Source organism: Protomyctophum parallelum (genome assembly GCF_964188405.1).
Source record: "Protomyctophum parallelum genome assembly, chromosome: 8".
Taxonomy (NCBI): domain Eukaryota; kingdom Metazoa; phylum Chordata; class Actinopteri; order Myctophiformes; family Myctophidae; genus Protomyctophum; species Protomyctophum parallelum.
Window position 1 is genome coordinate 3,079,117 of NC_139703.1, and position 15,019 is coordinate 3,094,135.

The 15,019-nt window shown below is 43.8% G+C and overlaps 1 protein-coding gene across 2 annotated transcripts in view; it reads left to right on the forward strand.

The window, feature by feature from the left end:
• Positions 1-8,833, forward strand: part of LOC310862785 (protein kinase C delta type-like) — a 38,454-nt gene extending 29,621 nt beyond the window's left edge. For both annotated transcript variants that reach the window (XM_083770857.1, XM_083770856.1), the window contains 11 exons: positions 311-440; positions 880-980; positions 1,818-1,902; positions 2,248-2,372; positions 2,660-2,833; positions 3,453-3,544; positions 5,861-5,923; positions 6,493-6,631; positions 7,029-7,217; positions 8,016-8,144; positions 8,540-8,833. In XM_083770857.1, the coding sequence (XP_083626983.1) occupies positions 311-440; positions 880-980; positions 1,818-1,902; positions 2,248-2,372; positions 2,660-2,833; positions 3,453-3,544; positions 5,861-5,923; positions 6,493-6,631; positions 7,029-7,217; positions 8,016-8,144; positions 8,540-8,698 (1,386 nt within the window). In that variant the 3' untranslated portion in view covers positions 8,699-8,833. The remainder of the gene's footprint in view (positions 1-310; positions 441-879; positions 981-1,817; positions 1,903-2,247; positions 2,373-2,659; positions 2,834-3,452; positions 3,545-5,860; positions 5,924-6,492; positions 6,632-7,028; positions 7,218-8,015; positions 8,145-8,539) is intronic.
• Positions 8,834-15,019: the final 6,186 nt, after the last annotated feature.

A 15,019-nucleotide genomic window follows, 5' to 3' on the forward strand; every position in this document is an offset into this window, starting at 1 on the left:
GCTCAACACCACAGTGCTCAACACCGCAGTGCTCAACACCGCAGTGCTCGACACCACATTCCTCAACACCGCAGTGCTCAACACCACAGTGCTCAACACCACAGTGCTCAACACCGCAGTGCTCAACACCGCAGTGCTCAACACCACATTCCTCAACACCACATTCCTCAACACCGCAGTGCTCAATGAAATCGTTAACCGCAACTATTTGTATTTGTAGTGTATTAATCGTCAACTTAAATGTTGCCATCGTGACGAGCCCCAAGTGATGCTCTTGGTTTGGCACAAGGCTTGAATGTGTGTTTTACAGTTCCAGAAGGAGCGCTTTAAGATTGACATGCCACATCGCTTCAAATGCCACAACTACAAGAGTCCCACCTTCTGTGACCACTGTGGCAGTCTGCTGTGGGGCCTGATCAAGCAGGGCCTGAAATGTGAAGGTGAGCCCGCTGCTTTTTTCATCATATCGTCTCTGTCGCCTGGAAACGTCACAAAATGTCCAAAAACTGTTTACTTTTCGTGATTTAAAAGCATCACAAAGTAGCAGATCTACAAGTGGATCTGCTACGTTGGATGCTTTTGTGTGACGCACGCAAAAGCATCGTAGGATATCCCCTTGAGATGCAGTATATCATTTAATTGGGTCTTATAAAGACAAAAACAAACTAAAATAGATAATAAAATAATATATATTTTTAAATATATTTTAATACAGAAGGCAGTAGGAAAGAAAGGGCCGGGGGGGTGGCGTATCTATATATTACTCCATTCCCCCTATTATTTCCTGCTACGCCGCCCAACCTTCCACTTATTTTTTTTTACATCTTCATTACTGTTGTTTCTTTTTGTCTGACCTTGTCTGTCACTTCCTGTCATCAGAGTGTGGCATGAACGCCCACAAGGACTGTCAAAAGAAAGTGGCCAACCTGTGCGGCATCAACCAGAAGCTACTGGCAGAGGCTCTCTCCCAAATCAGCGTGGTAGGTTCAGGGAACACAGCTGGGTGCATCGCCGGGTTGGGTGATTTGAACCCATGCTGGACCGGATCGGGAACCCCTGTTGGTGTTCTAAGCATTATGTTATACTTTAGCTATTGGAAAAATAGCAGATCTTGTAGTCGTAGACCATAAAGATGTGGCGCAAATCTTTGAATATATATATATATTCTTTCAGAGCGAACGTTTTGAACTCAAATCTTTGCTTCTGCGGAGTCCCTGTAACTACATATTTGAGATTGGGTCGGCGGCCAAATACATATAATTCTGGGGCTCTTTGACATGAAATAGTTTGAGACCCACTGATATAGAAACATAGGTTTTTCAGAAAACTGTAATGATTTAGAAGACATTTTGTACAATTGACCAAGACTGTCGAGAATAGACAGGTCTAAATGGGTTAACAATGCAACATGTTTTCTCACCCAACACAGTAAACAAACCAACATTAATTTAATACAGTATGAGTATACATACCGGTAAGTGAACAATAAATTAAGTGACAATTTAAGGACTATTAAGACCTTTTTAATTCACTGAAATGAAAAAAGGAAAACGACTAATACCAAGACCATTACCATGACAAAAGTAACTAACAAATTATATATATATGGCCGAACATTGGCTATATTGTAAAAGAAAGAGGCAAGCCCAACTATGCTTATTTTGGCAGGTGACTTCTTGAAAGCTTTGAGAACCTTTGCTCAACATTTGTTAAGAGGACATTATTATGTGTTATATGTGTCCGTTCAAAACATTGAGTGTAGGTATATGAATAATAGAACTGAAATGTAATAAATCTGTCAACCTATACCTACCCAGAAATCCATGAAGAAACCTGACAACTCCAATGCATCGGAAGACATAGGGATCTACCAGGATTTCAAGAAAGGAGCGGACTCTAGTGGTGAGAGTCTGTCATTGCACAACTATATAGTCAAGTATCCCTCACTGCAGACAAATCATAGTATGAATAATTTGCATGCATTTTTGCATGGCGTGTGCGACTGCTTGTTAGAGGCTTCCAAAACTTGAGATTCCCAAAAAGGCAGGCAAAGTGCTGTACTGTCTCTGCTATAATTGACAGCCGCCACATATGGCGCAGGCGCTGTTGCTGATACCCACATAGCGTACGCATGCTGTGACATGCTTATTGTGTCATGAAGACATTATGCCATGATTTTGTGAATGTAACCTTAACTGTACCTGGAATAAAATGTGTGTCCTTTATGTGGATAAAAATGTGTTCTAGAAGCCGGGAATGGCAAGGCGCCTGGCGGTACAGGCCCCGCCCTGTCTCTTGCAGGCCAGAAGACACGCCTCACCATCAACCACCTGGTGTTCCATAAGGTGCTGGGAAAAGGCAGCTTTGGCAAGGCAAGCACCACCACCTCATCAGTGTTGACATGGCAGCTTATTACCAGCACACACCACCACCACGGTCCTCATCACTGTTGCCATGTCCGCTTTACTCAAGTGCTGTACTATTGAAAAATAGCAGATCTACAAGCTCACATAGCTTTTTCACATTTCACTTTTTCAGAAAACTGTCATTTTCAAACAGACAACAACTAAATGGAACCCATGGGTTTTACTAGTCACTAGACTCTGACTGTTGAGTTGACGAACCTCCATCTCCATCCATGTGGTTCCCAATGCTGTAGGTGCTGCTGGCGGAGCTGAAAGGCCGTGGGGAGTACTACGCGGTGAAGGCTCTGAAGAAGGACGTTGTTCTGATGGATGACGACATAGAATGCACCATGGTGGAGAAGAGAGTCCTGGCGCTGGCCTGGGACAACCCCTTCCTCACACACCTCTACTCCACCTTCCAGACTAAAGTAAGTGTGTCCTTCTTTTTGTTTAGGCAAAAGACCATACTTGGCTCAAAACATACCCAGCGACGAGTATGATAACTCTTTCTCAGGCAGCATGTTTTTAAGCCAAGTTGGTTCTTTTGCCTTAATAAAAAGTTGAAAAATAGCGGTTTGAAGGCATTCATTTAAACTATATTCTTTCTACCTTGCCTGGGAACCTTAGAACTTCCAGCCTTTTTTTGTCGCTTTCTTTAAAAAAAAACTCATAGAAACTAGGTTCTTGGCACACCTATGAAGAGAATATATTATAAATATATCAAAAAATGTCTGATGTGATAAAAGTGTGTTCCCTGACCGGGAATCGAACCCGGGCCGCGGCGGTGAGAGCGCCGAATCCTAACCACTAGACCACCAGGGAGTGGTGACAGATGGTTGTAAGATGATCAACACATGGCCAAATGTCAGGCTTTAAAAACACCCCTACCTACCCCCCCCATCCTTCTCTCTCTCCGCTCTCCGCCACCTCTCACTCCTCTCTCAGAGACACATTGTTTGTGTCTCAGTTTAAATCATGTTCCTCTCAGCGTTCAGGAGCTGTTCTGTGTGATGTCTCACAGTATTATAATCATGTTCCTATGTTTAGGAGCACCTGTTCTTTGTGATGGAGTACTTGAACGGGGGCGACCTGATGTTTCACATCCAGGCCAAAGGCCGCTTTGACCTCAACAGAGCCACGTGAGTATATGCTGGGCTAAATAGCGCACACACACACACACAAGGTGCTGCCAGACTTACTAAAGAGCCATGCACGTTATCGGCTGCTTTTTCCGGGTTTTTAGACAGCTGGTGGATGGAAAAGAAGCTCCACTTCCGTGGACAACTTGCGCGACGGCCAGATTCCCGGAAACGCTCTCCTCCACGTCAGTCGTCCGCAGAGGTGGAGCCTAATTTCCATCCACCAGCTGTCTAAAAACCCGGAAAAAGAAGTTGCGCACAGCTTCTTCTGTCCGCGGCTGTCAGCCGTTTTGCGCTTAGGTGTGGAAACAGTGACACACACACACACATGCGCGTGGTGGTTCCTCTAGAGTGGTTGAGGTTTCACAGTAGTTTATGCTGTAGCAGTGGTTCTCAAACCTTTCTGGCCTCAACCCTCAAAATAATCACATTTGAACTCGGGACTCGCACTCTGACAAGTGCTTGGAATAGTGGGAGACTGGGAATTGAGGCAATACATTTTGTTTGACTCTGTTCCACAGATACAGTAAATTTTGTGAAAATACCGGATATACGTAGTTTACGTACGCAGCTATATTAAAAAATATTACTCTTCTGACAAATTGGTCAATGTTCGAGCATTTGTCATAGTATAGTTTGTCGATTACTTTTGATGCATTATAGTTAGTAGCATTAAAAAGGTGTGAAAGTCCTTAAATTGTCACTTCACAAATGTGAAAAAACAATGTTGCAAAAGCAAATCATCTGGGGGACTTTGACTTGGAGCTTCTCTACTGCAGTGGTTCTCAAACTTTTTCAAGTCAAGGACCCCCAAATTAATATGTATTTGGCCGCGGACCCCTCATCTGAAAATGTTATGTGCCAGGGACCCCCCTGAAGAGAAGAAGCGATGCCTGCAACCTTGTACATCTGCTAGTTTTGAATAGCCAACGTATAACATACAGTATGGTTAAAGGCAGTGGCGTGCACAGATAAGACACTAGGGGGTGCTAGAGCACCCCCTGCCCTTTTCCCTCTGGAAAAGAGCATTTAGTGTACACTGTACAGTATGTGGACCATGATGACATTGAACAATTCTTGATAAAAAGCTTCTAATCTATTATTTAGGCCCCAAAATCTATAAATCTCACACTATTAAGGCAACCGGCCGGTTCCACGCGCCACACAAGGTGCCCTTTTTTCACTTGAGCACCTGCCCCACTAAATGTCTGTGCCCGCCACTGGTTAAAGGGGTTACATTTATTGTGATAACACATTTAGCTGGGGGACCCAGGCCCAGACCACCAATGACCTGTAATAAGACATTTAGCTGGGGGACCCAGACTCAGACCACCAATGACCTGTAATAAGACATTTAGCTGGGGGACCCAGACCACCAATGACCTGTAATAAGACATTTAGCTGGGGGACCCAGACCACCAATGACCTGTAATAAGACATTTAGCTGGGGGACCCAGACTCAGACCACCAATGACCTGTAATAAGACATTTAGCTGGGGGGCCCAGACTCAGACCACCAATGACCTGTAATAAGACATTTAGCTGGGGGGCCCAGACTCAGACCACCAATGACCTGTAATAAGACATTTAGCTGGGGGGCCCAGACCCAGACCACCAATGACCTGTAATAAGACATTTAGCTGGGGGGCCCAGACTCAGACCACCAATGACCTGTAATAAGACATTTAGCTGGGGGACCCAGACCACCAATGACCTGTAATAAGACATTTAGCTGGGGGACCCAGACCACCAATGACCTGTAATAAGACATTTAGCTGGGGGACCCAGACTCAGACCACCAATGACCTGTAATAAGACATTTAGCTGGGGGGCCCAGACCCAGACCACCAATGACCTGTAATAAGACATTTAGCTGGGGGGCCCAGACTCAGACCACCAATGACCTGTAATAAGACATTTAGCTGGGGGGCCCAGACTCAGACCACCAATGACCTGTAATAAGACATTTAGCTGGGGGGCCCAGACCCAGACCACCAATGACCTGTAATAAGACATTTAGCTGGGGGGCCCAGACTCAGACCACCAATGACCTGTAATAAGACATTTAGCTGGGGGACCCAGACCACCAATGACCTGTAATAAGACATTTAGCTGGGGGACCCAGACCACCAATGACCTGTAATAAGACATTTAGCTGGGGGACCCAGACTCAGACCACCAATGACCTGTAATAAGACATTTAGCTGGGGGGCCCAGACCCAGACCACCAATGACCTGTAATAAGACATTTAGCTGGGGGCCGGGCCCAGACCGTCCTCCACCAATAAGTGTGCATAATATTATCTCCTCTCTCAGGTTCTATGCTTCTGAGATCATAGTGGGACTGCAGTTCCTCCACTCTAAAGGCATCATCTACAGGTAAGATACACAGTACTGACCGTTTATGTATGGTCCACTGGCTCTCAGACCTTTTCAATGACCACAGTTTCAAGATTTCTATTTAATTTAAATTTTTCAAAAATAGCAGAAATAGTAGAAACTCGCAGCGTGGCACAAAGTGACATTTAGCTGTGGACCCCCAACCCGCCCCCCCCCCCTGGGGGTCACTTTGATAATCACTGGTCAATAGTCCTCTGGCGATGCAACAGTTAACTGTAATTGCAATAATTTATTTTATTGGTATTTAAATGATTTTAGTATAGTTTTAGTTGACTGAATATTAGATTTTGGTCAACTAAATCTACAGTCGGTGTAGTAGTAGTAGAGGATAAAGAGGCCCGATGCCTCTTCTCTTCGTCTTTACAGTCAGGTCAACCTGACCGGGTATAAATCTAAATAATCTATTATATAGCCTGCCGCTTAGCAGAAATTTAAAGATATTTTAAAAATAAAGACAAGATAAACCGATGCCACCTTGGTCTCAGAATTCGGGAGGTGTATAGTTCCATAGTGGACAGTGGTTGACCTGTTCTGTTGTCTTCCCTCAGGGATCTGAAGCTGGACAACGTGATGCTGGACAAGGACGGACACATCAAGATAGCAGACTTTGGCATGTGCAAGGAGAACGTGTTTGGAGAGAACAAAGCCACCACCTTCTGTGGCACTCCAGATTACATCGCACCAGAGGTCAGAATTAAAAGGATCTTTTCACTTTCAAACGTGTTTGGAGTCATTTTAACTCTTGTGAGCAGCCCAGGCAGTTTTTAAGTTGCTTGATTCAGTATTTAGATACCGGTATTTGATATTAATTTTATCAGGCGCACTCCCATTCCTATACAAACCTGTACAAAACTTCATTTTAACCATATTAGACTCATTGAAAAAACCAGTTTTTGGTTCTGGTGACTGATATTATCTAATAACACGAGGGTGCCATGTTTTTTCAATAATTAGTTTTATCCATATTTTATACTTTGGCAGTTTGCAAACTTGTTACTAAAACTAGAATAAAACAAAAACATTTCAGGCACTTCATGAAATGGAATTGTATCCAAAAGACTAAATGAAAATGAACACTCCTCAGATCCTGCTGGGACAGAAGTACACCTTCTCGGTGGACTGGTGGTCTTTCGGCGTGCTGGTGTACGAGATGCTGATTGGCCAGTCGCCGTTCCAGGGCGAGGACGAGGACGAGCTGTTTGAGTCCATCAGGATGGACGTCCCTGACTACCCCAAGTGGCTCGCCAAGGAGTGCAAGGACCTGCTGGAGAAGGTACCGTACCGTACCGGACAACAACACGTGTTTTCTCTCACACTTAACACCGGGAAAGCATCTGTGTCATTTTAGATTGCAAACCAAATTGCAGATATACAAGCTCATAGCGCAACACTTCGTGCTGCGCTATCTGCAGGTAGATCTGCTAAGAAAATGTATGCAAATCTTTGAATATATATTTTTTAAGCAAATATATTTAACTCAAATCTTTCCTTCTGGGGGTAATTGTAACAAAATATTTTGAGATGGGGAGTCGGCAGGCCGTTTTTCAGAAAACTCTTTAGAAGACATTCGACAGGATTTAGAAGGCATTCGGTCTTAATGGCTTACCAAGCAGCGATATGGACAAATCGCTATCATTTTGACCAAGTAGCTCTATTTTGTGACGTCATGATAATGACGTGTTTGTCCTTTCTTGTTTTACTATCTGGAACTACACCTCCAGGAAGCCGAGAACGGAAGCTGTCATATCGGTTCATAATTTCCGTTCACGGAAGTGTATTTTAAAATATATTTACATTACATTTTACAAATTTAAATTCTGACATGCTTTGAATATTATTTATATTAAGACAAATGTCTGCGACTTTAAAGATAATAAAACGGAAGCGGGGACGAGTCTGCTTTATACTCTGATCGTTTTCAGAGCTTCCGTTGCTCCCGACTGTATGACTGAAGCGTTTCAAAATGGTGGGAGGTGATAGTCTGACTTGTGAGAATACTCTCTTGTACTGTAAACCTCTTTGAACATACACATTTATTTATATGTCTTTCTTCCCTCTGTCCTGGCATCAGCTGTTTGAGCGAGACCCTAGTCGCAGGCTAGGCGTGGTGGGGAACATCCGTGCACACTCCTTTTTCAAGACAATCAACTGGCCCGCCCTGGAGAAGAGGGAAGTGGATCCCCCCTTCAAGCCCAAAGTGGTATGTGTTTTTTCCTCGAGTAGTGTTTTTCAAAGTGAGCAAAATGAGTTAATATAGCATCACACGTTGGCTATTGAAAAATAGCAGATCTACAGCCTCACACACTGCAAGCTTGTACTGTACAGTGTACATCTGCTTTTATATATATTTTTAACATATTTTAAATATTTTTTTAAATATCGGTCCGTTTGGGGGTCCTTCCTTGGCACGAAAAAGTTTGAGAACCACTTAGACACCAGATCTTGAGTCTTGATGTAAAATTTTCCAAACTCATTTTGTCACTTGAATCACTGAATTGAATCAATGAATAATTGAATAATTTAATTGAATGACTGAATTGAATGATTCACTTGAATGACCGAATTTAATTTGATCACTGAATCACTGAATTGCAGAAAGCACCAAACGACTGCAGCAACTTCGACCGTGAGTTCCTGAGTGAAAAGCCGCGTCTCTCTCACGCCGACAAGAACCTCATCGACTCCATGGACCAGACAGCGTTCGCCGGCTTCTCCTTTATCAACGCCACGCTGGCACGCTCGCTGGAAAAATGAAGAGCCAAAAATTGACATCCCGCCCCCGCCCCGCCCATGGGACCATGGTTGTACTATGTACCGCGGCATTACCCCAAAAATGGCCTCCTCCTCCTCCTCCTCTCTGCCCTCTGGTTTGGGTTCAATCGTAAGGTGGAAAGAAAATGGGAAAGGCTCACTTGTTCACCCAAAATATGACTTAATTTCTATCAATTACACACTCCATGAAGCCTTTCTTTTTCTTTTTGTCACATTCCTTTGGTCATCAAGGCTTCATGGGCTGTGTAATTGATAGAAAATGTTGGATGAACCATTCCTTTAACCACTTAAACCCCAGTATCCGTATTGCGAGGGAAGCTTTCGCAGAAAATAGCAGATCGACAAGCTCACAACGCAAGGCGTTAAAACAGATTTTGACGCTATATTAACTTTATTTTGCTAGGGATCCCCTGGAACCCCCGCAAGGGTCCCAATACCCCACTTTGACAACACCTGCTGTAAATGGAGCATGCTGAGTCAAAAAATGTCCTTTTAACCCATTCTGACCTGAGATCAGATTCTAAAAATGTCTATTACATCCTGACAGTTTCATTATTAACCCATTCTGACCTGAGATCAGATTCTAAAAGTGTCTTCGATTTTTAAAAAATAGCAGACCTACAAGCTCGTATCCTGCCACTCGGTGGCGCGATATGAGCTTGTAGATCTGCTATTTTTCAATAGCTAAAGCATAACATGATGCCAACACCAAAATGGGTGCCCGGTCAGAATGGGTTAAAAAGAAGGATCATATTTAGTATAGATTTCTATAAATCGTCTCTGTCGGTTGGAAAATATCCAAATGTCCAAAATATGGAAATATTTGTCCTGACAGCAACGATAAATTAGCAGAGCAAGTAGTCTTGTTTTTGGGAGGGGGTGCAGGGGAGGTCACTGGTGCCAATACAACCAATGCACTGTTTATTTTCAATACAGTTATTCTGAAATACAGAATACAGCCTTATCGGAGCTGTGGTGGTGGCATGTGGTACTACGCCTATATACTGTATGTATATTATTTAATTTTAAGTGGAACGCACGGTCAAATCCTCCCGCGTTCGTTTAACTCAAAAGTGTAAAAATGAATGGCACCAAGAAATGTGGTTCCAAACTCTTGAGTTACAGAACCCTTAAGGCCAGGGTCCATTTATGTACAATTTCAGAGTTAAACGAACCCTTCAGGATTTCACAGTGTAGGGAGTGGTACTTAAATGTAAAGATAGATGCAGAATACTGTAGGGATCCTGAAGTATTTGTTACTTGAATGTAGGTATTTTAACATGAAAATAATAATGCTGTATATTATGGAAATTAATGTATATTATTGCCCTGAACTGCGAGTAATGGATGTACTTTTTTTTTTAACTCATGTTTTTACATGTGATCATAAATAATTAAATACATTTGATCTGTAAATTGTTGTCCGTGTGAGAACAACTAGGATGTGAGTCGCTGTCATTGAGCTGCATTCAATTAACAATTAACCTTCTGCATTCAATGGTGGACAAAGCATAATATAGTGGCCACTGTGGGATGAGATCAGGTGACAAGCATTGTTTTTTTGTTTTTTTTTAACACTTGAAGTGAGTATTTGTGGTGTTGGGCTGAACACTTGCTCATCCAGCGTTTCATTCATTCTGAAACCTCTCTTTGATTAGACGAGTTTCGGAGTTTATCTTTCATGCCATCTCTCTTCTCCCAGGATCCACCTGTCGTCCCATGTGAAGAATAATCGTATGAAGTGTTTGTTCAGAGAGGATTGTGTCCAGAGAATGGAGATACAGGGATCTTCTGGCCACAGCAAAGACGGGGAACAGCCATGTCAGAGAGGTCAACTCTTGAAACCCGTTTAACCACATTAATCATGGCTTCCCTATTCTGTTACAAGTCTCCAGACATTCATAATCCACAGTCTTTATGAGCTTGTAGGTTGGCTACCGGTAGTTTCGTTAATTGTCGCACAACGACGTGTATGTTTTTTTTAAGGTCCCTTCACAAAATGATTTTGAGCATTTGCCTGAAACAGACTTGTAACAGATCATGATTATGATTTGAAAACAACTTGTCAAGTTTCTCTGAGTTCTATGAGGTCACAGACATGATGATGTCATGGTCTGTTACTCCCAGCCCCATCATAGGTTTTGTCATAGGCCAGACTCAGAGAGTTTGGCCTGCTCTATGAATAGATCTATGTTCCAGTCGTGTACAGGCTACATAGCACATGTTACTGCCAACATGTAACATGCAACATGCAAAGTATCAACAGAGAGCGTGTGCTTTGCATGTACGAGGTCCTGGGTTCAACCCCCAGCATTTCCAGTCTTTAGAAATAACTAGACCTGTGCCTACTTTGGAACGATGCAAGTTGGGAACCTAGTATGCAATACCTGTTGTCATAGCACCCGTGTCCCATATGGAGATCTCTCAGTGTTTCCTGCAGGAAAAAGCTTTGGCATGGTGCTGGGCGCGGGGGGGCAAGATTTTGATTAATTCATTCATTCATTTGATTCATTAATTAATAAATGAAGGTTAATTTGTATTATTGCTCTTGTATTGCTATTGGAGACACTGGGGGGACACTGGGCAGGCACTGGGAAGACACTGGGGAGGCACTGGGGAGACACTGGGGAGGCACTGGGGGGACACTGGGGAGGCACTGAGGGGACACTGGGGAGGCACTAGGAAGGCACTGAGCGGACACTGGGGAGGCACTGGGGAGACACTGGGGAGGCACTGGGGAGACACTGGGGAGGCACTGGGGAGGCACTCAGGGGGACACTGGGAGGCACTCAGGGGGACACTGGGAGGCACTGGGGAGACACTGGGGAGGCACTCGGGGGGGGGGGGGGGACGACACTGGGGAGACACTGGGGAGGCACTCAGGGGGGGGGGGGGACACTGGGGAGACACTGGGGAGGCACTGGGGAGAAACTGCAGCCACTGGGGAGAAACTGGGGAGGCACTCAGGGGGACACTGGGGAGGAACTCAGGGGGACACTGGGAGGCACTGGGGAGGCACTCAGGGGGACACTGGGGAGGCACTCGGGGGGACACTGGGGAGACACTGGGCAGACACTGGGGAGGCACTCAGGGGGACACTGGGGAGGAACTCAGGTTGACACTGGGGAGACACTGGGGAGGCACTCAGGGGGACACTGGGGAGGCACTCAGGGGGACACTGGGGAGGTACTGGACATTTCATATCACACACACCCCAGCCACTGGGCAGACACTGCAGGGCAGACACTGGGGTGGCACTTGGGGAGGCACTGGGGAGGTACTGGACATTTCATATCACACACACCCCATGATTCACTAGCCCCCTCTTTTTTTTTTTGGCCAGCTTGGCATGGCGCGATTTATTTCAAGCATGGCGCAGCACCATGCCAACAACATTGTGCAGGAAACCCTAATATGCCTGCCTGTGTCTGAAGAGTGCAAACTCTTGAAAAGAGAAAAGTGGGCTGGTTAAGATAAGTAATCAAATGGCAGGTGTACAGACACACACACTCACACAGAGACGTGGTGCATTTATTGTATATAGGTGCATTAATAAATATAGGTATATTTAGAACAAGGGCTCTGTTGTCTGAGCAATAGTGTGACTGTAAAGCAAAACAGTCTTACTATGTGTAAATTGTATTACTATCCTATACACCTGTTTTCATCTTCGGCAACTTTGGCATTAAAAGGTCAGAACAAAGTGTGGTTAAGCAATTGATTGCAGATGTTACAGATGCCAAAGAACTTTTAGCAGAGATGCCAAAGGTCTTTCAGCAGAGGGCGCCATACTACAACTGGAACAAAAATAATACTTTGTAAGCATTTAATTGTGTGTGTCATTACCGGTACCAAACTTGGAATTTGTTTCCTTAAATATCCCTCGGACAGAAACCTCCCTGTGCTCATTGCACAAGAGCGGTTTAGAATGCAGAATACATGCTGTACCTTTGTAGAAGTTTCATTGTCTCATCAAGGGCAACGTACAGATTTACTGTTATAAATAGATGCACAAGCAAGCACATTAAGCCGGTGGGCCTGTTGACCTCCACACAGCAGGAAGCATTGTCCATCCACAGGGTACACAGTATGCTAGTATTTAATCATCTATGAAGACTGGAGATGCTGGGGATTGGACCCAGGACCTCATACATGCAAAGCATGTGCTCTACCACTGAGCTACATCCCCTACAGATAAAGTGCTTTAGAAAACATAATTTATTATTTAGATATTGAAGTGAAAAAGGAAAAGATATATCATGTATATCTGCTCTTGAAGAAACAAACACAGCTAGTGCAAGCTCATCAGAACATTAAAGGTTAAATCCTTGAGAGTTGGGGAATGTCTAGAGGCCACAGTAAAATAAGTGTTTTTCCCAGGCTTGTACCCTCAATTTACCACCTACACCCCCTCAACACGTGCTAAACTAAATTATTTTAGCTTGTGGCCTTTAAAAAAAAAAAAAAAAGTGAAGTTCTCTATAGAGACATTTACCATAGTGTAGCCTATTGCCAGTGCCAGTGCATGGTGTGAAGTAACTACTAAGTTCGTACATTTACTCAAGTACTGTTTTGTTCCTCGTGGGATTACAGGGTTCAGATCTTACAGTCTATGGTTCAGATGCTGGTGAGAACACAAAAGTTATAGATTGCAACAAACCTGCAATACCAAACTTTCACCATCTCTAACATTATGCATAAACACTACCGTGTGTAAATGTAACCATCGGTAATGTAATACCCAAGCATAATTATAACTCAAACATTTTAGTATAAAATGTAGGCCTAACCTACCAGGAATTGAACCTAGGTTTATTTGTGTTGTGACTGTTATTGTATTGATGTTATTCCAGACTGTTGTTTATGTTGCTGTTGCAACACAAGACCAAACAAAGACACTTCAGAATGTACAAATCAAATGTAGTCCTAGCAGCCATAGCTGAATTTTAGTGAGCCAGGACTATTCCGGTCCTGGAAGTCCCAGGTATGATTCCAGCTATTAGCAATATGTCGAAGTGTCTCTTTGGTCTCCTAGGCTAGTTTAGTATTTCTAAAATACTAAACTATATGCCTGTATTCATCATATACAGGTATAGTTTCAGTAAGGTACAAACAGCTCCCCTCTGTGGCCGAGCTGAATATCTGTCTAACTGAAATATTTCTATTTCTATGTCCTGTTATTTGGGATCCAGTCCTTCCACACACCGTGACCACCAGAGGGCAACAACACACGCAAAGCCTGTCCATGATGTCTTTCCTGACTGAAACACCCACGCACGGAATCTGTTATCTGTTTGACACTCTCTGAGCTATAGGGGTGCAGAGTTCAATGGTGCCCCTACCTCCCGAACGCAAGGTCACACAGGCCTATGACAGTGGACCTGGGTGCTGCAAGTGCATCACTTCAAATGGCCTCTTATCAGCGCAACATTGAAGGCCGTAGTGGCCTGAAAATCTAGTATTGTGAAAATAGCCGATCTACAAGCTCATATCTAGAGCGAAGCGCTGTGAGCTTGTATAGATCGACTATTTTCCTGTCCTCGGCATGGCATGAAAAGGTTTGAGAACTATACCGATGTTATGTAATGTAGAAGGCATTTGTAGAATTGGCCTCAGGTCTCTCACACACCCTCTTGGCACCTCTGAAAGAAGGCAAAGGCAATTATCCATGCAGCAAACGTGGCCGATACATAACATGTTTTTGACTTCAAACATCATAGGTCTGCTAAACGCTATTCTGTGAGGTGCATCATTACATGCAATTCTAAGAATGTTGTTTGCATTTAAATGATTAAGATGCCTCTATGATGAGGTCCATGTTGGTATAAACCACATGTAGTCTAAAACAGAGGATTAGCGAGCATAAAAAGTTCTCATTACGGCTCTCTCACTCTCACGCCATTCTTCACCTCGTTTCCAGGCGTTGAACAAGTAACTGCCAAGAACTTTCTCTTTCACACATTGAGACCAGTAGCCTAGTTCTCAAACTTTTTCGTGCCAAGGGCCCTCAAATTGAAATATATATTTGGCCGCAGACCACATCTGAAAATGTTTTGTGCAAGGGACTCCCAGAAGAGAAGATTTGTGTGAAAGATTATTCAAAATAGCAAATCTACAAGCTCTCAACATGGCGTGAAGTGACCCGTTGTGAACTTGTAGATCTGCTATTTTCACTAGTTTTGGTCCCGGACAAACTTCTAATTTCTCTTTTGGGTCTTGGACTAAACGGTTTGGGAACCCTTGTTGTACACTCAATATGAATACAGCGGACACAAGGTAGCCACAACAAAACAGTGGTTTAGA